Source organism: Pezoporus occidentalis, unplaced genomic scaffold (assembly GCF_034315485.1).
Source record: "Pezoporus occidentalis ecotype Australia unplaced genomic scaffold, CSIRO_AGI_Poc_V1 ctg16, whole genome shotgun sequence".
NCBI classification, from domain to species: domain Eukaryota; kingdom Metazoa; phylum Chordata; class Aves; order Psittaciformes; family Psittacidae; genus Pezoporus; species Pezoporus occidentalis.
This window is the reverse complement of record NW_026913425.1, coordinates 370,708-398,528: the sequence shown is the minus strand read 5'-3', so window position 1 is coordinate 398,528 and position 27,821 is coordinate 370,708. Positions and strand designations below refer to the sequence as shown.

Here is a 27,821-nt window from a genome sequence, read left to right as displayed (position 1 = left end):
GAAATCCCAGTCTTACTACTATATAGTAGGCTTAACTTTGGCTAGTTTGATGCCTGTATCTGTATCAGTCAGTTCTATGGTAGAACAACAATGGATCTGAGGACTGAAATAGCTTGTGTTGAGGACCCAGTGACCAGATTATAAGTATGTCATGGTTTTGTTTTGGATTAGCTCTAGCCGAAATATCTGGACTGAACACCCATTTGCGCTTGGAACACAACAGATGCACAGGTTTGGGGTTTTTAGTTTTAAAATTGAGGCAACCCCTTTGAGATCTTTATGTGAAGCAAACCACAGCAATGATAACTGGAGATTCACTACAACAGCATACTTTTGATATGGTATGAAATAAAATGCTAATCCAGATGCATCTGAAATTTTCTTCATTCATCATGTCTACTAAAAAAGTCGTGGCAGTACCAGTTACCAGTTTAAAGAAGAGACAACTTCCAGTGGGTTTAATCACTAGACAATAAAAATGCTTAAGCAAACTCCTTTACCCTCCCTCCCTCATAAAATATGAAGTGCATAGTTTCCAGTGTATTTCAGCATGTTTGAGCATTGATTAAGAAACAAATTTATAGTTTCAGAAATTTCATCAGAATTAGTAAAGATTTTTTTTAAAAGCGCAACCTTACCTTTCTGCCAAGTATCATCTCTCGTTACAAGAAAATTAAGAAATGCAGCCAGAAATGTTGAAAGGTTTTCTTTCAAACTGAAATACTTACTCTGAGACTATACTTCCACGAATCTCCTCCTGTCTCTTCTACAGCTATTGTTTCACAAAGGAAAAAAATATTATTTCAACTCCGGTTCAAATAGACTTTATTAGACATGTGCGTATCACAGACTACTAAGAAATCTCTAGTTATGAAAACAATCTCTAGATGGCACATTTATGCATGTAACAAGTTTACCAAAAATAAAATAGCAGCGCAATAAGCAATTTTTAGAGAAAATGACGGTATGCAACTCTTGTACCATAACTAGATAAACTGTAACCAGCTACACAACATATTTCTTACTGAAGCCTTCTGGATCCTCTTCCCACATGGTTAATTCTTCCTTTGTCAGCAGGAAGTAGTGAGTGACTAATCTCCTACATATTTCCATTAATGTTGGATATGTGAAAAAAGCAGTCTTTATCTTATGAGCTTCAAGAGTTTCAGGACTGCTATCTGAAATAAAAATAGAAAATTCCATATTACAATTAAATGGCTTACAGATAAAAACCTAGTCTATTAAAATTAGAAAAAAAATCAACAGATAAGAAAGGGAAGAAAAACACCCAAGAAAACAAGGCATTTTCATGTCAGACTTCTGTAACAGACTTCTGGTGGTACTTTAAGTCAAACTTCCAAATTAATTTACTTTTAAGAGAGTTCTGTAATAGCACAATTAGACTGAAGGGTCATTCGGGCTTTACAAAGTCTTGATAATGTTTTTCAGCTAATATGCAGATGAAAAGAAAAACTTTACCTGTTGCTTTTGGCATTTATTTTTTTTTTAATTTAGCATTACTGCTCTTAAACACACAAAACTCAGTTTCATACAGAACCAACACAAGCACTGTATATCCATCAAATCAAGAAAAATAAATTTTGCATTCTTTTTAAAAAAAAAAAGATCATTCAGTTCTCAGAGTCAAATGCTACAGCTTTTATCAGATGTGCCATATTCTTCTGGTCTCAAGTTACTACATTTCTCTTTCAAAAAGCTATGAAATACTGCAAACAGAAATTTCTGTTAATGATCACTGAATTTAAGACATTCTAATGTATTAACACTGAAATACATCAGTATTGGGAAGAATTTCAAATCCTGGGTTTGTACCATCTGACATGTATCAGTATGTCCATGAAACTTTTTCTTCCCCCTCCCCCCCCCAAATTTAGAAATGGAATGCTAATTGTTATCTAATCATTGCCAAATGTCAAACTAAGGAGGAATGTTGTGGTTTTTTTTTTTAATGTACTTGAATTCTACTTTTCATTATCTGTGCATACAGCAGTGTAGGAAGATTGAGAACAAAACACAGTTCTACAAAACAGAACATATGAACTGTTTTATATTCAACAGCATGTCAAGTTCAGTGTCTTTCAGAGTAGTGGTGTTAGTTAATTCCAACAAATGCTCCATTTTACCAAACATTTCTCAAGGGAAAGATGCATGAAAACATTTGATGACAATAAACCAAATTCCATACCTCAATAATTTTTAAAATTAGTTCAATACAAAATAAAATCAATAGACTTCTCCTGTATTTAAAACTGGCTTAACAAGTCAATGCTTACATACATTAATACATTTACCACCAAAATAACATGATAACATAGAGACAGCAGCATACGTTACTAACTATTAAAGTGCTTCAAAAGAATGTCTTAAAGGAATTTTACTGTTGGGAGCAACTAGCAAAATGTTCAGCAAGATACAAAAAGTTTTTTCAGTAAATAGCAGCAGTACCTTCAATATTTTTGGATGGCTTGTATGCGTAATTTTTTACAATCATCTTAATGAGATTCATGCACTGTACAATAAACTGCTCAAATACAATTCCTTCACCGGCCTCCGTGAAAACGTAGCTTACAGCAAACTCCAGTGACCTCTGAATCAAAGAGGTGAATGAAAAAGGATGTTGATCCAGGAAGTCCAAAAGCTAAAAATTAAGGAAGTACAGAAGAAAGAAATCAGATCACTTTTTGTGCAAGTCTCACATGCTTTCATAAACTAGTTATCAAAAACAAGTGTCAATTTACACAAAAATCTGGAAAAGAAACCAGACAGAGACAGAAAATTAGTAAGGTACTAGGAAGATCAACGGTTAATGAAGCCTTAGTTTGCCCTGAAATTCTTGATTCATATTCAAAATTACCTTTTTAAAAGTTTAAGGAACAATATCCATTTTTAACTAGACCAGCTTACTAGCAACACGGTATATAAGACATACCAACCACAGTTATTTTAGTAAACAGTCTACCCTATGTGAATTACTGTTAAGTAAAAGATTCATAAGGGAAGTAACTTTCTATTCCTTTTTCTCCCCCTCAGCTGCAATACCAGCACTTGCTTCTTCAGCTTAGCTTTTCCAATTACAGATCTAGGATGTATCAGTCAATTCCTTTAATCTGCTCTACTCTGCAAAAATGCCTACAACTAAATTCTTGCATATGAATTTCTACAGGTAGTAAATTATATATTAAAGTGTATTTTCAGGTTTATGAAAAAGATGCATATGCCTCACACATTTTATGTTAGTTCAAAGTACGAAGAATTATGACAAAGACCAAAAATGCTGGATGAGAGCACTTTCAGCTCAATTGTGGTGAAGCAGACAGGTGCCTCCCACATCATATAATTAGGCTGGATATTTATATAACATCCATGGCCCCAAAACAGAATCCAAAACCAATGGGAATTCTGCACATTTCGTATATTTTAAAAACAGAGCAAGTGACAATGCTAAAATTACCTTCCGATAACATATGAAATTTAATGGTTGCAGGGAATTAGCCAACAACTCCAAAGGCACTATATAATACAAAAGTCACAGAGGATAGGAGAGCTTTTCTGTTAATTTTCTTTCAATAAACTAAAAGTGGCTAGTTACCCAGTAAAACCTAGTGTCTTCAAAATAACAAATCTAACTGCTTATATAAACGAGATGAAAAGTTTCTCTCTTCTTTACTTAATGCTGATAGCAATGTTTAAGCAAAACTTCCAGAATTCTTTTTTTCAGCAAAATCCTAGCTAAATAATTTATTTACAGAATGCATTTAATTTTGTTTGAGCTAAGGAAATGTATTCTTCAAGCCAACTTATGTCAACATAAAAAAACAGACACCCTTTTTTAAAAAATAAACCTCAAAAATACACTTCATAACAATGAACTTTGAAATTGCAGTACTTTCCATTTCTTTAAATGGATCTGAAACCTATTCACTTTATGACACATAAATATCCAAATGGAGACCACTTCTCCAGAATGGTAAACTATGCAGTAACTGAATGAAAAATTTACTTACCACTTTAGTGAACAGAATTATAGTTTTTTCTACACGATCTCTGCATAAGTTTTCTGCTCTTATACTTCTACCTGGTGAATCAGATATTTATGGTAAATCAGATATTCAGCAACTGTCAGAGTTTTGTTTCGGATAGCTAAGCTTTATAAAATTAACTCTGGAGAACAATTTGTTTTTTCTGCGTTTCAGGGATCACGTCAGCTAGAAAAAAGTTCTACAGCAGAATAAATTCAAAGACAAATTCAAGGTAATGAGTAGTGGGGAAAAAGAAAAACAGAACAGTCTCTAACCATTTCTCTCAGATGTACTGAAATTCACTGTTACTGATCACAATAAAACAACTGGGACATCATTACAGACAGTTCAGTGATAAAAAAATAAGATAATGCAAGCAAATGCTGGCATGGACAAGAAGTCAAAAAACATCAAAAAGATTAACATTTCCTTTTATTAAAACTATGGTATATACTTGTTACATAATGATATGTGCTTTTCAAAAAACTCCACCTTAAAAAAAATAATTGATTATGGACACTGGAGAACATTCTGAATTCACAAAAATAATAATAATCAAAAAATAAGTAAGAATAACAAAAAAAAACCCAACACACAGATAAAGCTTTTGGAAAAAAATGAAAAAAATAGTGATAATGAAGACATACATGAAAGCCCTGTGATATAATTCATGTATACACTAGTCTTGTAAGGTAGTCATGCCTGCTTTTGCAAAGCAATGTATTGATTAGAAAAGTGGAAATGGGGAGGGGTGGGGCGGTTAGCTCAGTTCTTATCTTAGTACACTCAAACCCTACAGTCCTCATGTTCTATGGGACTAAGATAACCACCAAGCTTCAGATGGGATAGCTTTCAATTCAGTTCATTAAGTCTAGTCAACTATCTTGTCGAAAATGAAAGGGCCAGAAAGAGTGTAACTATAATGTAGCAGAGGAGCAAACGCGTGCAGAGAAGCCAGCAGCTTAGATTACTAAAGGTATTTGGCACTGAACACAGCAGCACTTTTCATCTTTTTTAGAAATGAGACTTGGAGCCCAGATCAGCCCCCGTCAGCTAAATACAGGCTTCTGAGACAAGTACCTTCATTTATAGAAAAGAAAATTAAAAAGATAGAACAATAAAAAAAAATTATTTCCTACTCAGTTTAGACATCTATTCTCAGACAAAGTGTTGCTGAAGCCTAAAGGAATGACTTGACATGCCTCAGACAGATGAATGGCTTGCACCAGGTCTACTACAATTATACAAGCAAGCAAACAGGAGAGAGTTCAGATGTAACACTGCCAACATGCCTCTTTTTGCTTGCTCCAGCTAACTCCCCTGAAAAAGCACTAACACCTGCTAACTATGCATTATGTATGTGTTGACTGTGTTAACATGTGCTTGCTTGTCTCAGACTACTACTCTTGCAGTTATAAATTACATACAGAGGAATTTGGTCTTTATTTCCCACTTGACATACCAAAATATATGGCAAACTCCAGGAAAAAAGAAAACCTAAAATTCTCCCCCCAAAAAAACAAACCAAACAAGAAACCTCAAAACTACCTGCTTTTTAGTAACATCTATTTTTTTTTTTCTTTGATTAGCAGTATCCTACCAAGTATAATTTTGGTGGGATTTTAGTCTGTTGCTATAAAAGGATATGTTTTATTTAGGTCAGACAGTTCTAGCAGCATTTAAAGTAATAGCTTTGCACATATAAATTATTACTGATGATGCAATAAACCATATTATGTGTTCATCCAGGTCCTAATATTTAACAACCAACAGAAGCAAGAATATTCAGGCACTTACTACACTCCAGAAATTGTTTTAGCCGTTCAAATACTGCATGTAGAAACCCCTGAAAAATATAGAAATATGTGATTTTAAAGATGAAGCTTAATTTTTACTGTATTATGAAAAAAAAGTTGAGTCAAACTAAAGTCAGTTCAGATGTGTTAGTACCTCAGACATCACCTGCTCATTTTTAACTGAATAACTGATTATCTCAGACAATTTCTTCATGAAAGAAAGAATTAGCTATCTAACAGACTGCATATCTGATCCAAACCAAACTTATTAGTACCAGACAATCACCAAAGCTCTCCAATAGAGGGAAGTAGAGGTAAATACAAACGCTTTACAATCTGCTTATCCAGTTTTACCCTGTTCTCAACTTCCTAGTTTAGGTCATAGGTACCCAAGTCTTCGAGGAAAGCAGGCTGTGATTGGAATTAAGGTAGGTGCTTGGGTGTCTTTCTTGTTTTGCCGCTTACCGCCAGTATGGGCTACAAACCATAGGCTTTCATCTCAATCAGAAATATTATGTTAATAGAATTTGATAGGACAAATATGCCATTACAGTCATCATTAAATGAAAACATTCTCTTCAAATTACGGGAGAGAACACATATATCTTTCAGTAGGCAACAGGGTGTCACTGTCATGTAACGTAAATTGGAAGGGGTATGTTTTCTTTTTTAAACATGATGCCATTGGCGGCACCGTATTTAGGATCTGACAGTTCTTAACTGAGGGGAAGACAACTTTTGAGAGTGTGCTGCTTGATCTTCCTTTACAGAATACAAATGTGTGCATTTCAATGATTCTTAAAATAACACCACCTAAAATCATCACAAAGGATTTCTAGTCTAGAACTACAGATATGTCACTTACCATCACCTCTGCATTCCAGTGAGGCTCTACAAACCCATGGACAGTCAGTTTACGAAGCACTAAGAAAAAGAAAGAAATTACTTGTACAAATATTTCTCAGCCCTTGTTCCAACAGATTTCAGAACATGATTACAATTACAGTTGCTGTGCCTTTCTTCCAATTCTCCATATTAAAACATATGTTTCTTTTGGGGCCTTTACGCCTCAACCATACCTAACATGAATCTAATCTTCTTGAAATTACTTTAATATTTGGTACACTATGTGTAAAATAAATAGGACTCCAAGAATTACTGACTCAAGCAGAATTATGCAAAAGCTGTAGGAATTCAACGTCTGAAAGGCTCTCCAGCAGGAAAAGAGGCAAGTATAGTCAAGCAGTGTCTGTAAGCCATCTTACGAATTTTCTCAGTTTTATTCTTGCTGGTAACCCAGAAAAACCACTTGCTGCACCTTCTGAAACAATTCAATAAAGGCATCACCTACATTGAAAAATTGAGGTGTGTGCACTGCTTGCAAAGCAGCAATGTACAGTAAGGATATGTATTCATCACACTGATAAGTACTTGAGTATCAACCTAAATCTGAACTCACTGCTAAGGCTACCTTTTCACTGAACACAAGGTAAACTTAAAATTCATTGCTCAGTTTCTTAAGTGCATAATGATAGACAACAAGCCTAAATTACAACACACAAAGCATCCTGTTATGCCTTTCACTTTCCCACCTCCTAGACTTCTCACAGTATCAGAATGGTACATACTGAGAAATAGGATTACCTTCTCCCCCTTCCATGTGAACACTCCTTATGGCCTTGCTAAAGGTACACGTAAAATAATGTGTACCCGCTTTTCCCAAAGGACATGGTTTTGTTAGAGAGTGCAAATTCTTTACCAAAGAAATCCTACTCATTCACTGTTGAGAAACTTGTTTGATCCTCATATTTAATATCATTCTATATTATTACCTTTCAATGACAACAAGGTTCTTTCTAGTGAATTTGTGGCTCCAGTTTCATCCCCTGTACAAATTTGCTGGAGAAATGTATCTGTATGATGATTCCACAAGGAACATGCAAAACTATAAATGCCTGATGTAAGCTGCAAAAAGAAGAAAAACAACAATATATTTGATTTTCTGAATTTTGGATATAGTATAATAAATTCCTACATTTTAAAGGCCAGATTGACTATTCAATTATTTAATCCATCCTCTTGTGTGTCATGGGCCACAGTGGTCACTTGCTGCTTTCCTACTGATCCAAAGACATTCTGCAGAAAAATACCTTGTCTTAATATGAATACAGACTCATCTGCTTCTGACTACTTGGTCTATGATTCTATCACCTTAATGACAACTATTCAGGCCTATTTTCTTATTTGATTCTCATTAAATACAGCCACAGGTCTACAATACTGTATAAGGCTTCCTTACCATCTCCTCTCCCACAAGACTTAAAACTGTTTGTCTTACAGTGCAGTTGATAATTTGAATCAAATTAGTCTGGGACACAGCAGTTACATGCCTATCTCTACTAAACGTAACAAACAATGACTACACTGGAAAGAACTTTGTTTTGCTAGTATCTGCAAACTCTGACTTTTTGCCTCAAAATATTTAAAGTACAGAATGACAAGTAGTTTCTAATCAGCCAGCAGTGAACAAATCTTAATTTATATTACAGTTTCCAAAAAGTGCTTACCTGATAAAGATACCTGGAGTATAAACAGAAAGTAAAGAATTTCTCATTCAGTTATAGTAGCACTTGACAGCTTCATAGTTAAGGGACAAACTGCGCATAGTCTGCTACATGTAACATCAATGGAATCAAAAGTACACAACCTGTTTATTTGGTTCCTTTGACTGCGTAAAGGTGAGAGAGTAAAAACTCTTGATAATTACTCAATGATGTGTTCATGGAGTTGTAAAAACACATCACTGAATAATTATCAATAGTTTCAACCTATATGCATTTTGGATGTTGACTTTCGGTATTGGGAATGTGTCTTATAAACAGAATAATCGTAATAGTAAGCAGTAACAACTCACAGTTAACAACAAGAATCTCACAACAACAACAAACCACAACAAACAACAGACAGACAATTCAAAGCAGCAATTAGTCCTAATAAGAGAATATACTCTTGATAAATGCATTTGTTAACCAGTGTACCTTAGTACTAAAAAAAACTTAAAACAATAATTGATTTATTAACAAATGAGGGGCATCCAGACTTCTTTGGGCAACCTCCTCCACCATTTCACTGCCTTCAAAGTGAAGAATCTTTTCCTATTATCTAATCTAAATCTACTGGCAGCTTAAAGCCATTCCACTTCTCCTGTCACTACATTTCTTTGTAAAAAGTCCCTCTTCAGATTTTCTGTAGGCCCCCTTTAGGGACTGGAAGGTGCTCTAAGGTCTCTCCAGCTCTTCTCCAGGCTGAACAACCCCACATCTCTCAGTCTGTCTCCACAGCAGAGGTGCTCCAGCCCTCGGAGCATCTGTGTGGCCTCCTCTGGACTCCCTAACAGGTCCATGTCCCTCTTGTGTTGGGGGCCCCAGAGCTGAATGCAGGACTGCAGATGGAGTCTCAAAAGAGCAAAGCAGAGGGGGAGAATCCCCTCCCTTGACCGGCTGGCCACATTCATTTTAATGCAGCCCAGTATATGGCTGGCTTTCTGGGCTGCAAGCGCAAACTGCTGCCTCATGTTGAGCTTCTCAGAAACCAACATCAAGTCCTTTTCCACAGGGCTGCTCTCAGTCTTCTCAATCATTCTCTGCCCAGCCTGCAGCTGTGCCTGGGATTGCCCTGACCCAGTCCAAAACCCAGTGCAAGACCTTGCACTTGGCCTTGTTGAACTTCATAAGGTTGGCACTGGCCACCTCTTGAGCCTGTCCAAGGTCCCTCTAGATGGCATCCTTTCCCTCCAGCGTATCAACCACACCACAAAGCTTGGTGTCATCAGCAAACTTGCTGAGGGCTCATTCAATCCCATTGTCCATGTCACCGACAAAGATAATGAACAGGACCGGTCCCAACACGACCCCCTGAGGAACACCATTCATTACCCATCTTCAGTTAGACACTGAACCCTTGACTACAGCATCTAGAGAGCAACCATTCAGGCAATTCCTTATCCACCGCATGGTCCATCTGTCAAACCATGTCTCTCCATTTTAGAGACAAGTATGACAAGTATATACAAGTTCAGGAGTGTTGCATCACGACTAGAAGGAAGTGCACCAGGAGGGCCAGGAAACCTCCTTGGATGGATAAGGAGCTGCTGAGGAAACTTAGAGGGGAAAAAAGAGGCTTATAAAAAAGCAGAAGCAAGGTCACATGGCATGGGAAGAATACAAGGATGTTGTCTGGGAACCTAGGGACCAGGTTAGGAAATGTAAGGCCCAGTTAGAAGTAAACTTGGCTAGGGATGTGAAAGATAACAGGAAGGGATTCTATAGCTACGTAGCGAATAAAAGACAGACTAGGGACAATGGGGGCCCTCTCTGGAAGCTATCGGGAGAACTAGCTACAATGAATTTGGAGAAGGCTGAGGTTCTTAAGGACTTCTTTGCCTCAGTCTTCACTGGCAAATACTCTGACCACACCATCCGAGTCTTGGAAGGCAGATACAGGGACGGTGAGAATGAAGACCCTAGGCCCACTGTAGGAGAGGATCTGGTTCGAGAATATCTTAAGAACCTGAACATGCAAAAGTCCATGGACCTGATGAAATCCATCCGCGGGTCCTGAAGGAGCTGGCGAATGAAGTTGCTAAGCCACTGGCCATCATATTTGAAAAATCATGGCAGTCAGGTGGAGTTCCCTGGTGGTGTTCAAGGCCAGGCTGGTCAGAGCCTTGGGTAATATGGTTTAGTGTGAGGCGTCCCTGCCCATGGCAGGGGGGTTGGAACTAGATGATCTTAAGGTCATTTTCAACCCTAACTATTCTATTATTCTAAGATTCTATAACAAGGCTGTATAAGCAGTACCTTGATTTAGGAGAGCTCTAGAAAAGAAGTCATTATCTTGCTCACGCTTTATTGCTTTGGAATTAATATCAATACCTTTTGGAATTAATTCCATAATACATGATTATCCAGATCATGTATAATGGCCTAATAAATTTCAAAATATAAACAAGTATTTCCTATACAGAGATTATATTCATCTGTACCTATATACATCAGAGAGAGAAAACACACTTTCCTCTACACACACATCTCATAGCAATGTATCATAGTTTCAGTCCTGTTCTATTACAGGAGTCAGCCTTCCGTGCCTCAGACTCCTGATTAAAATTTCACTTTAATAATTACACAGCCAGAATTTTTTTTCTTCATAGATAAATACGCAAAACTTCAGAAATAGTCTTCATTATCTGTCCTATAATCTTTTATTTAAAATGGAGGAATAAAATAAAATTTTGAAAATTCAAGTGTAACATGCTTGGAAAAGATGTTTAACTCCCTAAATTCAGTACTACATCACTGCCTAACTCCAAATGGGATTGGAGATGCAACAACCTACAGCCACAGGTCATTCTGTGTTCTAATCAGTGGTTTCTTGCAGTGGAGAATGTAAGCTGCAAGAGACAAAATTATGCATTTGTATTTACATATTGCCTTTTAATTAACCTGGAGAAAGAAATTAATCCGGAAAAAAACCCAAACATTTCCACTGATAATAATAGCCCAAAATAATATTGTATGGAATCCTTAAAAACAGTATTTCTAAAATATTATAAAACAAGATTATGTTGAATTATGAGTCCAGAGCACAATTCCAAGATACTGCAAATTTATATATAATCAGTTCTGCTGTACAGAATGATAACATTAGGTTGATATGCAGATATTGTTCTGTATATGAACATATCTGCTTCTTAACACAAGTTACTATAACAACAAGCTACATGCAAAATTAGTAAAGATCTCAAAAAGATTTCACCTAGAAACTGACTTTCAGTTATTTCATATTTTACATACACCCACCAAAGTAAGAGCACTTCAAAGACAGACATTACAGTCAACATATGTGCCATTAATGCACTGCCAGCTAACCACAGGAAGTGGCAAGCATGTACAATACATGGACTACGCACTCTGCAATCATGCATCACATTACTTACATCATAGAAAAGCTTTCTATCTGCAGCCAGGCGTTTGGATGCCAGGGTCTTCGTAACATGGTATAAGGTAAGTAGAGCTCTGTGTTGTTGAAGATCATCTTGGACCTTCACAGATTCTAGAAGAGTGGGTATAAGTTCTGGCCATTGCCTTGGGCAGTCCACTCTGGCAACTTTAGCAATTAGTACAGAGATCTGAGTTGCTATCTGCAAAAAACATGGAACAGAACAGGTACCACAAAGTCAAAGATCAGTTAAACGAGCAATGCAGAAATTAATAACGTAACCTAAATAAAAAAAAAATAGTATGGATTGCTAGATTGTGTGTTTTTTTTTCACCTCAAACTATTTTTTATTTTGCTGAAGGTAAATATACGCAGAGAAAAAAAGTTAGTCTTCTATTGTACGTTTACAGTAAATGTTTACATAAAATGCTTATCTGGCCATGATGTTTAAATTTTACATAAAGACTACCAAATATTTTGTCTAGGAATCACAGAAATGAAGAAACAGACATCTGGGAGCAGATTCTACTTGGTGATCTTTTCTATTACTTTCTACAAGCAAACATAGACTGCTGAATACAAACACAGACTGCTGAATACATACTAGTTATTTCTGCTATACCGAAGTTTTAGCTTTTAGACAGAGACACTCCCTCCCCACAGGCAGATATGCCTGTAAGGCACAGTTCCAGCCCATCAGTTTAAGCTGAGACTCTCACTTGTTCCAGATCCTCACACCATGGGCCACAGGCATCTACACTACCCTCACCATCCAACTTTGGCTGCTGGCACCAAATTCCACTCATGTCAGTCTTGCCAGCAGCTGGCACCTGGCTGTTGCAGCATGAACACACAGTGAAAAGAGTGAGATTATGCAAAAAAGTAGTTAAGGGAGTCAATCAGAAGACAGGCCAGATGGTGGCGATTAGGTGCAGGGTTTGCTCAGACATGGTTACTGACAAGCTGTGAGTTTACATGACTGGCCCTTTTTATACCCTCTTTCTGTCTATTCCCCAGTTTGCTGTTCCACAACTCCCTTCCCCTAAACATTCCTTAACAGATTTTGTATAATCCCTCACAAGACCACCTCAAATATCCAAAACCTTCAGTCTTGTTTCCCTGTTTTTATCCCATTAGTCTTTAAAAAATTCGTGATTGGATTAATGAAGCAGATGCTCTCACCTTCAAAATACCCTTAACAACTACAACCACACTTCCAGCCTACAGAACTCACTTCCTTATGCTACCAAAAGGAATCCAAGCAATTTACAGGCACAAGAGGCCATGTCCTCCTTTACTGCTTCCTTAGCTGTTTAATCTGAAATCTGACCACCCCACAAAATTTCCTACAATATTAATTCCTACCCACTCGCTTAGGGAGAAGATTTGTTTCAGAAGAGCTGTAAGTCTTATTTATTTTTTGATCAAGTGATGTCAACTGGAAGGAGGGAGCAAGTAAACTCTTCTCCACACGTGATACAAGAAGCAAGCCTTCTAGGGGTACCAGGCGCACTTTTCCTTGAGAACAGCCTTTTTTAACTGAAGGGGAAAAAAAAAAAAAAGGAACCAACCCAAAACAAAGATGCTCTGTTCCTTCCATGTTAAATGTCTTCACAGGATGGAAATTATGCTCCCAACCATGGTATGTTGTGTTTTAGTTCCCCCCTTCCCCCTAGAAGTCAACTTGTATCATCACATCTCAATTCTATGTCTAATTCTTCTACTTTTTTATTCATTCTTTTTTTCTTTTTACACATTAAGAGGACATATTTTTTCTACCTTGATGCATAAAGTGCAATCAGATAGTAATTGTGATACAACTTATCTGTGACTGGAAAACAGCACTTATCAGAAACAGACTATCAAAACTCAGACATATCAGGCAGACTAGGGACTAAAAGAAAGGTGCCTCTGAAAGAAAACCTCAAGATTTTTACAGTGCAGATTGGGGAATAAGGGCAATAGAAGGGGAGATTAAGTCTGCAAACGTACTTCAATATAACAATATCTGAGCAATCATTTAGAAGCAGGCTGCTAGCATAAAAACAGAACAAAAACCTCCAAGCTTAAAACACCACAACTCAAAAATACCATAGGAACACACACATAAAGCTGCTAGTCTTTACAAAGTCAGTTAAAGTTCCAATCTCAGGCTGCAAATACAGTCTCAGAAATACAGAATATCAGGAGGGCAATTTGTAACTACATACTACTATAACTTTAACCTCTATTGTTTTAGAAAGCAAATACTAATGAAGGTATGGAAAAATTGACAGAAAGTTTGAGTTGCTTTATATTCAATGCAGTTAACATTAGATTTTTAGAAATATAAATCTCATGCAACCACTTCAAAATTACATACTTGATAAATTTCATACAACCTAGTAGGAGCATAAATAACAAACTTTATGACAAACATGACATACTGCGTAGGTTCTTTTGGTTGAAATAAAGAAACAAGTAATACAGAATCATAGAATAGTTAGGGTTGGAAAGGACCTTAAGATCATCAAGCTCCAACACCCCTGCTATGAGCAGGGACGCCTCACACTAAACCATGTCACCCAAGGCTCTGACCAGCCTGGCCTTGAACACCACCAGGGATGAAGCATTCACAACTTCCTTGGGCAACCCATTCCAGTGCCTCACCACCCTCACAGTAAAGAGCTTCCTCCTTATACCCAATCTAAACTTCCCCTGTTTAAGTTTTAACCCATTACCCCTTGTCCTGTCACTACAGTCCCTAATGAAGAGTCCCTCTCCAGCATCCCTATAGGCCCCCTTCAGGTACTGAAAGGCTGGTATGAGGTCTCCACGCAGCCTTCTCTTCTCAGGCTGAACAGCCCCAACTTCCTCAGCCTGTCTTACAGGAGGTGCTCCAGTCCCTGATAATCCTCGTGGACCTCCTCTGGACTTCTTCCAACAGTTCCATGTCCTGTACACAATACTCCAAGTGAGGTCTCACGAGAGAAAGAGTAGAGGGGCAGGATCACCTCCTTTGACCTGTTGGTCACGCTCCGTTTGATGCAGCCCAGGATGCGATAGCCTTTCTGGGCTGTGAGCGCATACTGGCGGTGCATGCTCATTTTCTCGTCGACCAACACCCCCAAGTCCTTCTCCACAGGGCTGCTCTGAATCTCTTCTCTGCCCAACCTGTAGCTGTGACTGGGATTGCTCTGACCCAGGTGTAGGACCTTGAGCTTGGCTTGGTTGAAATTCATGAGGCTGCATCAGCCCATCTCACAAGCGTGTCAAGGTCCCTCTGGATGGCATTCCTTCCCTCCAGCGTATCAACCAAACCACACAGCTTGGTGTCATGGGCAAACTTGCTGAGGGCGCACTCAATCCCACTGTCCATGTCAGCGACAAAGATACTGAACAAGACCGGTCCCAACACCGATCCCTGAGGGACACCACTCGTTACTGGTCTCCAGTTGGACATTGAGCCATTGACCACAACTCTTTGTGTGCAGCCATCCAGCCAGTTCTTTATCCACCGAGTGGTCCATCCATCAAATTGATGTCTCTCCAATTTAGAGACAAGGATGTCGTGTGGGACAGTGTCAAACGCTTTGCACAAGTCCTGGTAGATGACATCAACTGCTCTACCCCTGTCCATCAGTTCTGTAGCCCCATCATAGAGGGCCACCAAATTGGTCAGGCAGGATTTCCCCTTAGTGAAGCCATGCTGGCTGTCACCAAGCACCTTGTTGTTTTTCATGTGCCTTAGCACGCCTTCCAGGAGAATGTGCTCCAGGATTTTGCCAGGCACAGAGGTCAGACTGACTGGTCTGTAATTCCCTGGGTCATCCATTTTCCCTTTCTTGAAAATGGGGGTTATACTTCCACTTTTCCAGTCGTCGGGAACTTCACCTGACTGCCATGATTTCTCAAATATGATGGCCAGTGGCTTAGCACCTTCATTCGCCAGCTCCTTCAGGACCCGCAGATGGATTTCATCAGGTCCCATGGACTTTTGCATGTTTAGATTTTTAAGATGGTCTCGAACCAGATCCTCTCCTATAGTGGGCCCAAGGTCTTCATTCTCACAGTCCCTGCATCTGCCTTCCAAGACTTGGGTGGTTTGGTCAGAACATCTGCCAGTGAAGACCGAGGCAAAGAAGTCATTCAGAACCTCAGCCTTCTCCAAATCCTGTGTAGCCAATTCTCCTGAGAGCTTCCTGAGGGGGCCTACGTTTTCCCTAGTCTGTTTTTTATTTGCTATGTATCTGTAGAATCCCTTCCTGTTATCCTTAATATCCCTAGCCAAGTTTAATTCTAGTCACTTTATACAAGACAAGACAATATCCTACTGAAGGCTATTTAAATTTATTAATGCTGTAATTAGACATGTGACAGCAATACTGCTAAGGTGGGTTTATGCAGCAGCCTTTTCAGCAGCTCATTCCTGCTATACCAACACCACATTTCCTTCTATGGCTATACTGGGAGTCATATCAGAGAACAGATACAGCTGTAAAAAAGAAAAATCACTTGGGGAACACAGGTTATTTTCAAGCTGCTTTCATTCCCTGAACTACTTCACCAAATGGCTACATAAACAATGAGGGACTACATAAACTGCCACTGCAATCAAAAACAAACTAAAGAGACAGAACATGCTGTTCCAACCTAAATAATTCCATGAATTAGGATCTATGGAGAAAGATCTCACTTCAACATAAAGACCTGTCCAAAAGGCAACATGTAAATTGAAACTTTGTGAAGACAGAAACCAATTTATACACCCACACAAGCACTTGCTGGGAAATTAATAATTGTTCACCACTAACCTGATTCACTGGCTCATTAAAGTTGGCAATAAGTCCGGCACGCAATGTAGTTTTTTCTTCTTCAGAAAGAGCACTGTCAGGATATATTTATTAGGTTATTATTTCATTTCCAATAGAAAACAACTCTTCAGATTTTAAAATTTTTCTATTACTAGACACAGAAATTATCATTTCCATTTGTGTATCTCTGTTAGACAGAAGATTACTTCTGTACACCATTTTCTCAAAAGCGACAGTCTGATAAAATACCCAGAGAACACCATTTGTTTTCCCCCTATCTCAAAGATATTTAAAAAAAAGAAGTAAACAGAGATATTTGAGAGGGCTTTTAACCTCCAGTTTTGATGTGACCTTTGCAAACACAAACAGTAAAAGAAAAAGTTCACAGAATTAGGTACCCAGATATATTACAAAAATAAGGCAAAACTATACGAACTATGAACTGATTGTTATTACACAGTTAAGACAGTTTTTACTGTGGGGATGGATGACTTGAGCATGACTTTGCGCATATATACTAATGGATAACGACAAAAAGTTGCCCAGTATAAGGCAATCAAAGTACCAGATAACAGCTTTTTGCAAAAGCAATAATCTTTTTCTCCTAGAAATCCTTTTCTATAAGCAAGCCATATAGCTACACTTAAAAATATGGATCTTTTAAACGATCATACCTTTGAGTGAAAAAAACGTTCATATAAACTTCAAAAATGCAGGGAAAACTAGTAAGAGAGATAAATTCTAAACCGTGAAGGTTAATTTTCATTGAAGTGCAGCTTTATGATATCTTTATACTTCAAGGACTTGTATCAGTTTAAGACTACAAGTTACAGTATCATATTACTCTTGTACTACATCAGACTTTATATGACCCAAGTAATTTTCTCTTAAGTTCCAGGCACAAAACATAACTTATTTTTTCGTTTGTATTTATAGACTAAACAATCAGATAAAAATCCATTTTCATTTACTGATAACATCTAGAAAACTGCTTCTTGTACATAAAGACTAAAATGACACAAGGCTGTTTAGCTGAAACTGTTTCACCTAACATTGCAACAATTTAGAAGCATGCATGCCATCATCACATCTCAATGAAGTTTAGTGACTAGAAATTAAGGCTAAACACACCAACACAACCACTTCTTGTTGTGTAACCTTAAGTACAGACACTAACCTACTAGTTTCATATAGTGAGATTTAAAATTATGCCTAAAGCTTACCAAAATACAGCTTTTACACTAATCTAAGCAAATACTAAATATTCATCTCAAAATAATAATATGTAGAGGTAGCACTTACTCTAAGCTCAAACACTTGCAATATTCTAGTTTTCACTTCCCTCCTCCCCTCCATATATAACACCAGTATTCACTATTTCCTTAATCAAAGACTTACCAGTAAGTATAGTACATAAGGAGAGCAATTTATTGTTTCACTGGTGAGTCAGAACTGCATGCTAAATCTTAATTTCAAAGGTAACTTACAGCACTCAGGAACCACATTTAAATATATTTTTTTTTTAATCAAGCCTTAAGCAGTAAGGTATTTTTACACAAAATTAAATTATGTCTAAAAACATTTTGGGTAAAGTTCAGAGATTTCTGCAACAGTAAAAATTTCTCTGAAGGGAACTATTTTAATTACTGCTCCAAAGTTACTAGATGACATTTTAGGGAAATAAAATTTCTGTGGTCCCTTTTTTGTTTTTAATACAAAATGCAATATATAATTTCCACACATACAGGCATATTTTAAGTGGTATCTAAAACGTGAAACCTATTAAAGGATTAAGAAATCTCATCTTAATTAAATGTAGCTTGTACAATAACTCAGCAATAACAGAAAGCACTTAAAACCTGGTTTGTATAAAAGAAAAAAAAAGAAAAAGGAAAAAAAAAAAGGTTTACTATGTCTCATTTTCCTTGCTTGTGACCCCGTGAGGCCCCTTGCTTTAATTATTTTTTCATAATTATATTAATCATATCATATGCATATTCCACAAGCAGTAAACATTGAATTTGTTACTATAGATAAAAATGCTGTAAATAAGCTTTGTGCTACTATAAACAAAAACAAGGGAAGGAAAAGAAATAGACTCATGAGGATGAGCGCCTCAAATACAGACTCTTACCATAAGCAAAGATGTCAAGGAGCAGTGAAATGAAACAAAGCAAAACCTAAGAGAACAAGGCAGATGAAGTGCCACTGGGCCAACGACGTTTACCCGGTGCCACAGCGACATCTTCTGGACACCGACGGATATACACACAGCCCCCCCCTCCGTCGCAGGCACGGCCGCAGGCAGCGGCGACTATATCGTCCTTTAAGACACTGCAAAAAAAGCCCACAGCTCCATCAAAAAAAAAAGTTATAGGCAGGCCAGAAGGTAAGAGGCTTGCGTATCATTCAACAAGGCCAATGCTGAAAGGGTGGCCACAAAGAAGATGGAGACTCACTTTATACAAGGTGTCACATGGAAAAGATGAGGGGTAATGGGCACGAGTAATTCCTGGGGAGACTCCAGTTGAACACAACAGGAAAATTTTTCACAATCGTCCATTGGAATAATCTCCCGAGGGAAGTAGTGGATTCCCTAATGTTGGGCACTTCCAAGATTCAGCTGGATAGGGTGCTGGGACATCCCGTCTGGGTCATGATTTGCCAAGAAAGGTCAGATCAATGACCCTTGAAGTCCCTTTCAAGCTGGTATTCTAAGAATCTACAATTCTATGAAGTTATTTCCCTTCAGCACTGAATTTCATCCAAGCAGAAATTAAAACAAGTTCTTCTAGAGGTGAATTCCTGTCATGTTGCAGTCTCACAATTTGAACTTTCAAAGTTTCTGATCTTGCCAGGCTGGACAGGGCTTTAAGCAACAAGGTCCTGTGGAAGGTGTCCCTGCCTGTGGCAGGGTGGGGTGGAACTAGATGATCTTTAAGGACCCTTCTGACACAGACCATCTATGACTCTATGATCTTTTCCTGTGGCATGGGGAAACATATATCCAGGTATTTAAAACGTATTTCATAAACCAGAAATACAAATCTGAAGAGTTATTTATAGTTATTATTCAAACAAATAAATATGGATTTGAGACATATGATTAAAGTTTCCAATGCAGTAATCAAATTGGAGAACACAGTCCGCAAAAGACAGTTTTTAACTGTAACTCTCTGTAAAAGTCAAAAGCAAGTTCAAGAAGAGTACTTAACACTCAAATTCAAGAAAACCAATTTCTGAAGAAAATAAAGTCACACACAAAATCATGAAGTGAGACCACATTTTGAGGAGGCTAGCAACAAATCCCAAAAAATAGGCCAAACTGTGCCTGAAAAGAGGCTACGACAACCCTAGGCTCTTCTCCACAGCAATTTGGAAAGCTGCCTGTGAAAGAGAAAGTTCACAGGCTCATCCCTAAAACCACTCCAAGGCACGTAGATAATCAATAGTGAACAGGACAGACAGCATGAGTGAACATGTGCAAAGTACAGAATATCTCAGAAGGATCACCTGTTCTTAAAACAAACAAACAAACAAACAAAAAAACAAACAAAGGTGTATTCAGTGTTCTAAGTACTTCAGCGTAACAAAACAGTCAACTGTACTGTCCAAAGAATTCATGATCCATTTTCCTGCTTTTCAGTAGCAGCAGCTGAGAAACCATGAATGCTCAGAAGGAAAAGGGCAAAGCTAGTCCTACTTGGTTCAACAGTAAATAACTTCAGCACACTACTGCTGAAGAGACATCCAAACTACTGGGAAAGTTCTTGAAAATTCAAGACAAATATCTGAGCATACAGGTTATATGACCATATTAACTGTCTGCAAGTACACTTCTCCAGTTCTCACAATTCTTTAAACTACCTGTCACAGTTCAACTACATTTGGCAAACAGCAGAAATGTCAATGGTATGATTTTTTCCTTAGATTCTGTGAAAATCGACAGCTCAGTAAAGCATATAGGCCTAAATTAGCATACCACAGAAAGACACGGATATAACAATTAGTCCTTAGCTTCAAGAGGAGTCACCTGCCAGTCCAAGACCTGCTCTCTGAAACAGGCTGGACAGATCAGAACAAGCTTTGAGGTACTAAATGGATGGACACAGGACGCTACTTCTGATGTGAGAAGCAAGGTGAAAGGCAAACATTTTGCAAGGACAACAAAAATGCAGCCTGTTCAATGAAACCTTCAAAAATTCTAATCCAAACACAACCGGTTCACAAAATTGACTGAGAAATCACAGCTTAAAAGCGCATTTTTCAAAATGCCCTTCATATATTCTGCTATGAGAAAAGAGACCTGGGAGAGAGCAAAATACTTCAAGATGTCATGTATAAGAAATACAGAAAGAAATTAGAAATGCTGAAATAATTAGACAAAGCGGAAATTTAATGCATATTTACCCCACAGAAATTTTAACAGCAGGCAATAATTTCTTAATTCTTTAATTCTTAATTTCTTAATTTATTTTATACTTCCATTACATCAAATTTGCTGCAGAAAAATTACAAGTGGGGAAAAACTAGAGAAATTTTATAGAGATTTACCCCATGGAATCTTTAATGATAGCCAATGATATATTTTTTTTAATCACATTTGCAACAGGAAAACTAGATTGAAAGACTGCTACTCAATTTTTACCTCTGTTCAAACAGTAATACTGTAATCATTACTTCTGCAGGAAATGAACCATGTCTTTTTCACCAGAAGGGCTACTAATATTTATCTAAAAATATTAGTAAATTGGAACAATACATTTTAATTGCTTTGAACAACACTTGTTAAGTACCAGTAATGTAAGCAGCATTACCTCATCACTTTACCAGAAAAGGCAAAGATGCCAGATTCCATGAAAAAAATAGTATTTTCCTTTTGCATAAAAAGAATCTAAACACTTGCAGATGTTTCACAATTACATACTAATCTGTATATACAAAAAGTCTAGTGCTTTACATAATAATGGAGTACTACAGTATTTAAAATGTCCTGCAGATGCAGAATTTTGTCACTTTCCCCCCTTTTGGTAGATCTTTGGAAAAGCTTACAATGTAAGACAAAACACATTAAACTCTCTTAAACAAAGAACACAATAAAAACAACGCCATATTTTGTGAACTAGCTTAGATTCATGATCCATAAAAACTGGACCTGGAATTCCAATTTACACCATACATGACCTGACACCGATGTCCCACCTATTTATATTACTAGCCTTTAAGAGACAGACTGAACATTTCTATGTCCTTCCTAGCCCCTAAAAACAGAGAAGGAAAATTCAAACTCTTTGAAATTACATCTACTCTTTAAAGGAAAAATAAGAAACTTCATAGAGAACACAGACAAGGATATAATTCTGCAAGTATTACAAATTATAATAGCACCATTCATAACTTAAGTAAATGATGTAGTGCTCAAGAATACTGGCTACATTTTAAGCATCTCTGAAGATCTTTTTGTCATGCATTATCAGAACCCATATATAAAAGGACCAGAACTTGCTATTGTAATAGCTACTGTATACCTCATGTATACATTCCAAATGAATTATGAGTCACATTAAACAGCTCCCTAATAATCTCTCCAAGAGACTTCCTTTCACATATGCCAGTATCAGAAAACCCAGGTGTTAACATTCTGACACTTACGACATCACTTCAAAAAAACCTTCTAACACAGTTTTCAAAATGGCACATGAATAGAGTTGTAAGAAGTAATATAAAGATAAAATAGTTCATTAATGAGTCCTGTGTTGAAACATTACATCAGTTTCACCATGAATTAAGTAACTTCTGTCACCCATGGAATTTGCCGTTTTCCAGTCTGGTAAATCTAACCTTCTAAATTTGGTTTTGTTAAGTGGAAGAAAGTCAGAACTTACTGTGGTGCAACCCGTCTCCAGTAGCGATCGATTCCATTTTTAAAGTACAGCACAGCTAACCATCTTACATTCACATCCAGGGAATGATTCGTAAAGATATTCTGTTTAAAAGAAAAATATTAAGTTAAAAATTGCTAAACACACCACAGACAGGACAGAAACTGTATCAACACATGCACTGGCAGATGCACGAGTTCACATACCTCTGCATGTACAGGTCACACCTACGTGTACAGGTGTATATAAACAAAATGCACTAGTCAGATTTTGACAGGAACTGTGAAACTGTGTTAAACACTACTTTAAGATTAAAAAAAAAAAGTGCTTACTGGCCTTAATACCCGATTTATTTAAAAACTCCAACATATAAGGCAAATCTCGTCTGGCTAAACAGGGAATAAAAGGGTAATAATCACTAGCACTGGCCAGCTGTTATACTTTTTAATGACATAGCTCTCAGAAGTTTGTGGCACTGCAGAATCAGTCAGCTTCTGCACTGTCAGAATCCAGCTTTCAGGAGATTTCTTCATTATCTTGAAATGTGCCAAGAACTGTACTGACTATCAGTGTTGATTGCAAACAGTGACCTGGTAGGATGGCAACTCAAACTTGCATATACTTATTCAAGGACATCAGTTTCCACTACTAAAAAGCTAGATACCTATACACATTCATAGGCATGTATCCATATACACTTTTATGTACCTATATGTGTATACAGACAAACACAAAGAAATTATTTTACACAGTAACACTGTAAAATTAGCAGCCAGGAAAAGCTAAAATGAAAGTAAACTACTGGATCTTCATACAGGTGTACTAGTTTGAACAGCAGCTTCCTCCTGTTTCCCAATGTATCAGATGGATCCTTCTTGAGGGGGTAAGACATTACTCCCTCATTTAGGGAGCCAGAAGCATGAGATCAACTGTCTTACTATACAGTGTAGAAAAAGAGCGCACCACTTGTATCAATTGCTTTCAGATGCCCACTAAGAAGGGACACAAAAAATGCAGAGATGCAGGTCAACCGCATCTCCTACTTTTGGCTGCCAAGTCTGAAGAACTATAAATAAACTCTTCAAATAACTCAGCACTACAGATACTTGGGAGTCCCTCAAGCATTTTCATGATTAATTCAAAACTTAACCTTCTCTCAGACTCTAGTTCTGTAATAGTAACAGTTTTCTCCATAACCTAGGACCTTTAGAAAAACATCAGAGGTTGTAGTCCACTGACAAACACCACACAACACAGGAAGGATCTGTAATACATCTTCCTTTCCCGAAGCTCATTTAGGAAAAGGGATAGTCTGAAAGATATGACCTTTTCCAATATGACCTTTTCCAAATTCACTTTAATCAATTTTTATGATACTAAGAAGAAACTTCAAACACCACTTTAGCCTCACATACATGAAAAGAAAGCACTGCAAAACAAATTGTTCTGAAACTCCCACTGAGTCTTCAAATTACCATTCCCCCCTTTGTTAAAATATTTATAATAGGGAAAGCTTCCCCAGATCAAAATACTTTAAAACTAGACTGGGCCTGGACAAGAAATGCAAAAAATAAATAAAAAAAAAAAAAATCAAAAGAAGGACAAGATGCCTGCACAGGAACAAACGGAACCTCTTTATACACTCCGTATCAATATATGAACTTCCTAAACCATGAAGTATTTCATATAACACATTAACACTGTCATAGAAATAATGGGAATGAAACTAAACTTCACAAATTGATACAACAGGTATTTTGAAAAGAACTGGTGTTCTTTTAAAGAACAGACACTGTCTGACTTTTAAGCTCTAGTCTTCAAAAGTGAAGCATGTAACACCTTCAAAAGAGCACAGAAGATAATGTTAGTAACTCTACCAAGTACTAAAAATCGTAGGTTCAAAGATGCATGTTTCATGGCTCCTTATAATTTTCTCTATCCTGATCATCCTGGAGGCAAATGTATCTTACAGTAAATTATACAACTTCCTAATTCCCACAGAGATTAACTGCCTCACCAGATCTCTACTTACAATCATCTGCTTTCCCCCAACCTCTTTTGCTCCACCAAGAAGGTGCCAACGATCCCAGGCAGTCCCCCTGTCATAATTAAATTAAACAAAGAAGTAGAGATCCTCTACTTCTATTTAGTTTGGAAGATCACTGTTTATACTTTACACTTGAAAGGCTGGTATGTCCCCAAACAGGGCTACTTAGCTACATTAATAGAATTAACAGCATTTGATCTTTTTAAACCCTGCATTTTTAGCCCCTATGTTTAAAACTAACATCAACTTCAGTTACACCTGTGAGTGCTCACCTTGCCTACAACCTGAGCCATAAGCTCTCACAGCAAACATGCAGAAAGTAAAGAATGCCCAGTCAGTGGCAATTAATTTCTCCTGTTTTCTGTCAAGATTGTTTATCACCACAGAAACACTATGGCAAAGGCAGTAGGTAAAACACACTCTGACATCTCTGAAGTCAAGATTTTCTTGTACCCCCCCCCCCCCAAATCCCGTGACTTGCCTTCAACTTTTCAAACAAATTAAATGGAGAGTATAAAGAAAACTAAACATGTCCTCCCCCCAACTCTGAAAATCTCATCATATGCATTGACAGATGTCTGGAAAAGCAGTTTATCTATGTTTTTTAGGCCATTACAAACACCCATCAGAATTAGGAGAATTACAACACTGTTAATTTCTGTCTTTTCTGAAACAGTTGTTTCTCGTCTTTGACTGTGTCTTCAACACCATGCACCATATTAATGAGTCTGTTTCATCAAGGGTCATAGCACCTTTATAAGTATTCACTTTTCCCATTTCAAGAAATTTACTACCAGCTTGGTCAACTAATCTCCCCCAGGAGATTCTCTCCACTGACATGAAAGAAAACAATCCCAGCTGGCTATCATGTTTCAGTACTGATGAAAACCACGGGGGAACTTCTATGAAAATGGTCATAATACACCATCCTCCAAAATAAAGAAACGGCAGCTTATGCCTTGGTATATTCAAGTGTCCCCACTTCATCGGGCAGTAAAGGGTCCTCTTTGCCTTCTACAAGCTACAATTTGCAATAGGCCAACAACAGGTTTAGCATTACAGCCCATTCGGTTATGCCACTAGAAGTTGCATTTCCTCCTTCTTCCGAATGCCTCAAGAGAGCCTGTTTTGATAATGACAACGATGATAATGACTACCAATGCACATCGTAAGGGTACTAGTTAATGGACCATAATGACTCAAAGCTTCTCTGAGCCAGACAGCACAGTTCAAGAATATTATAGAAAGCCACACTCAAAATTACTCAAGAGTTTACTAAATAGCGCTTTTCCACTGTATCTTACCAACAGGACTGAATAAAAACCTGGCTGTGTCTCCCACTGCTTCAGTTGTTCCTCAGCTGGCTTCAACACCGCTGTATCTTGACTAGTAGCTTGGGTCAAGACTTGCAAAACAATAGTGCTAGCACTATTGAGATCCATGAAAATCTGAGAACACTTAAAAAGGAGAAAAAAAACAAACAACACTATTAAAAAGCAAATACAGATATTTTCCATTTATATTCTCTAAACACCTCATGCTAATTTTTCATCAGACTACACTGTGTAAGATAGCATCACACCTACTCAAAAGCAGTGTCAAGACAGTGATTATATTATTTTATTTTCAGAAATCTCTCAGCAGCAAAAGTCTATCATTACAAGCACATTTACTAGATTTGAGGAATTAATGGAAATATTTTGAGTTTAAACCAGTTACCTCTCCTGTGAAGAACAGCTAAGAGCAAAGCCTCAATTAGCGATGCCTTCAGCTGAAAGCAGAGTAAACCATGGGGTTATCTGAAAGAGACAAAGATGCGGAGTATTTCGTATTTTTGTATTTTCTGAATAGTTTTTCCCCAAAAGAGAAAATGACCCATTTCAGACTGTTAAATTCTACTATCAAATTGATCTAGACATTTTATACTGACTAAAAGAGAATAAATTATAGATTTCCAATTAAATCTTAAATACAACTGAATTTTCCTCAACATATTTGCATTTCATCATTATCTATTTAGCATAGCTCATCAGCTGAACTAATGCCAGCTGCCTAATTTCCAAAATATTCTTGTACTCGACAAAGGCAAAATAAAATGCCTCCAACTGACTCAGATTACATTCATGACCACAGAAACAGCACTGCAACTTACATAAAACAACTATGACTGTTTTTCTGTCTACAAAAACTTCTGTTTACAAACTACGTAAACTTCTCATAATAGATACATGTTAAATACTTCTATAGTTAAGTTTTCTAAAGAAACAAACACACCTTCTCTTCAAACTGGCCTGAGAATTTGCTTTTGTTTAATGCTAAAAAAGTAGCTTATTTTTCTAATCTTCGGGGGGGGGGGGGGGGAAGTGTAAAATTGTTACAGTGATGGTTAAAAAGCTAGAGAAATTAAATTTTATTATGACACAAGCTTAAAGCTTTGCTTTTCTGAGAAAGCCACCTTAACAACAAAATTAGAAACAAGATTAAAGACCTCTTATACTAGTAATAGCCCTGCACAATTTAAAAAAAAAAAATTGAAAAATAAAATCTAACTATTCACAATCTCTAAGTCTCCAACCATCCTCAACAATAACTCACTAAAAATTTTAAGGTCTAAGGTTAAAGAAGGTATACTTTCAAATACATGAAACCAAAATCAGATCTCTTTACAGCAGTTAACTGAACAAAACAAGTAACTCAATCTGCTTTATACTTCCAAGTGAGGCATCTTTTTATCTCTCACATTCAGGTCTGTGTGCAAGGGTTCTTTTTCAGGGAGGACTACAGGTGTGGCTTCTGTGAGAAGCTGCCAGAAGCTTCCCCTGCATCCAGCAGATCCAATGACAGGTGGCTCCAAGACAAACCTGCTGCTGGCTAAGCCAGCCCCATCAGTAATGGTGGCAGCATCTCTGGGATAACAAAGTTAAGGGGGAAAAACCTGCAAAACTGCAGCTGGAGATAGGAATGAAAACATCTGAGAAAAGCAACATTGCAGACACTAAGGTCAGTGTAGAAGGAGGGAAGGAAAAAGCAATCTAGACTTACACTATCAAACAAGACTTTATCAATAAAGTACAATTCTGAAGTACCTATTCAATTATCAGATCAAAACCAAAACCAGAGAAGTTCCAGAATTTAATGAGCTAGCAGACCATGCATGTAAACAAAATTGTAAATAAGTTCTTCTACTTGAGAAAATCTAATTTAAGGCCTTTTGCTGAACAGTGCTCTCCAGTAAGGAGCTGCCACAGGAAAACTGCCTGTAC

At 37.4% G+C, this 27,821-nt stretch overlaps 2 protein-coding genes across 3 annotated transcripts in view; one reads left to right on the top strand and one right to left on the bottom strand.

The window, feature by feature from the left end:
- The window catches only part of DIMT1 (DIM1 rRNA methyltransferase and ribosome maturation factor), a 62,131-nt gene that overhangs the window by 20,434 nt on the left and 13,876 nt on the right, over positions 1–27,821 (top strand). The gene's annotated exons all lie outside the window — the stretch shown is intronic.
- IPO11 (importin 11) overlaps positions 1–27,821 on the bottom strand; it is a 99,187-nt gene that overhangs the window by 67,032 nt on the left and 4,334 nt on the right. Inside the window, exons 2-13 of the mRNA XM_062612291.1 lie at positions 26,278–26,357; positions 25,863–26,015; positions 22,515–22,615; positions 16,630–16,702; positions 11,835–12,038; positions 7,669–7,801; positions 6,702–6,760; positions 5,838–5,886; positions 4,026–4,096; positions 2,467–2,659; positions 1,026–1,178; positions 729–772 (exon numbers count right to left, since the gene is read on the bottom strand). Of these exons, the coding sequence (XP_062468275.1) occupies positions 729–772; positions 1,026–1,178; positions 2,467–2,659; positions 4,026–4,096; positions 5,838–5,886; positions 6,702–6,760; positions 7,669–7,801; positions 11,835–12,038; positions 16,630–16,702; positions 22,515–22,615; positions 25,863–26,000 (1,218 nt within the window). The 5' untranslated portion in view covers positions 26,001–26,015; positions 26,278–26,357. The remainder of the gene's footprint in view (positions 1–728; positions 773–1,025; positions 1,179–2,466; positions 2,660–4,025; positions 4,097–5,837; positions 5,887–6,701; positions 6,761–7,668; positions 7,802–11,834; positions 12,039–16,629; positions 16,703–22,514; positions 22,616–25,862; positions 26,016–26,277; positions 26,358–27,821) is intronic.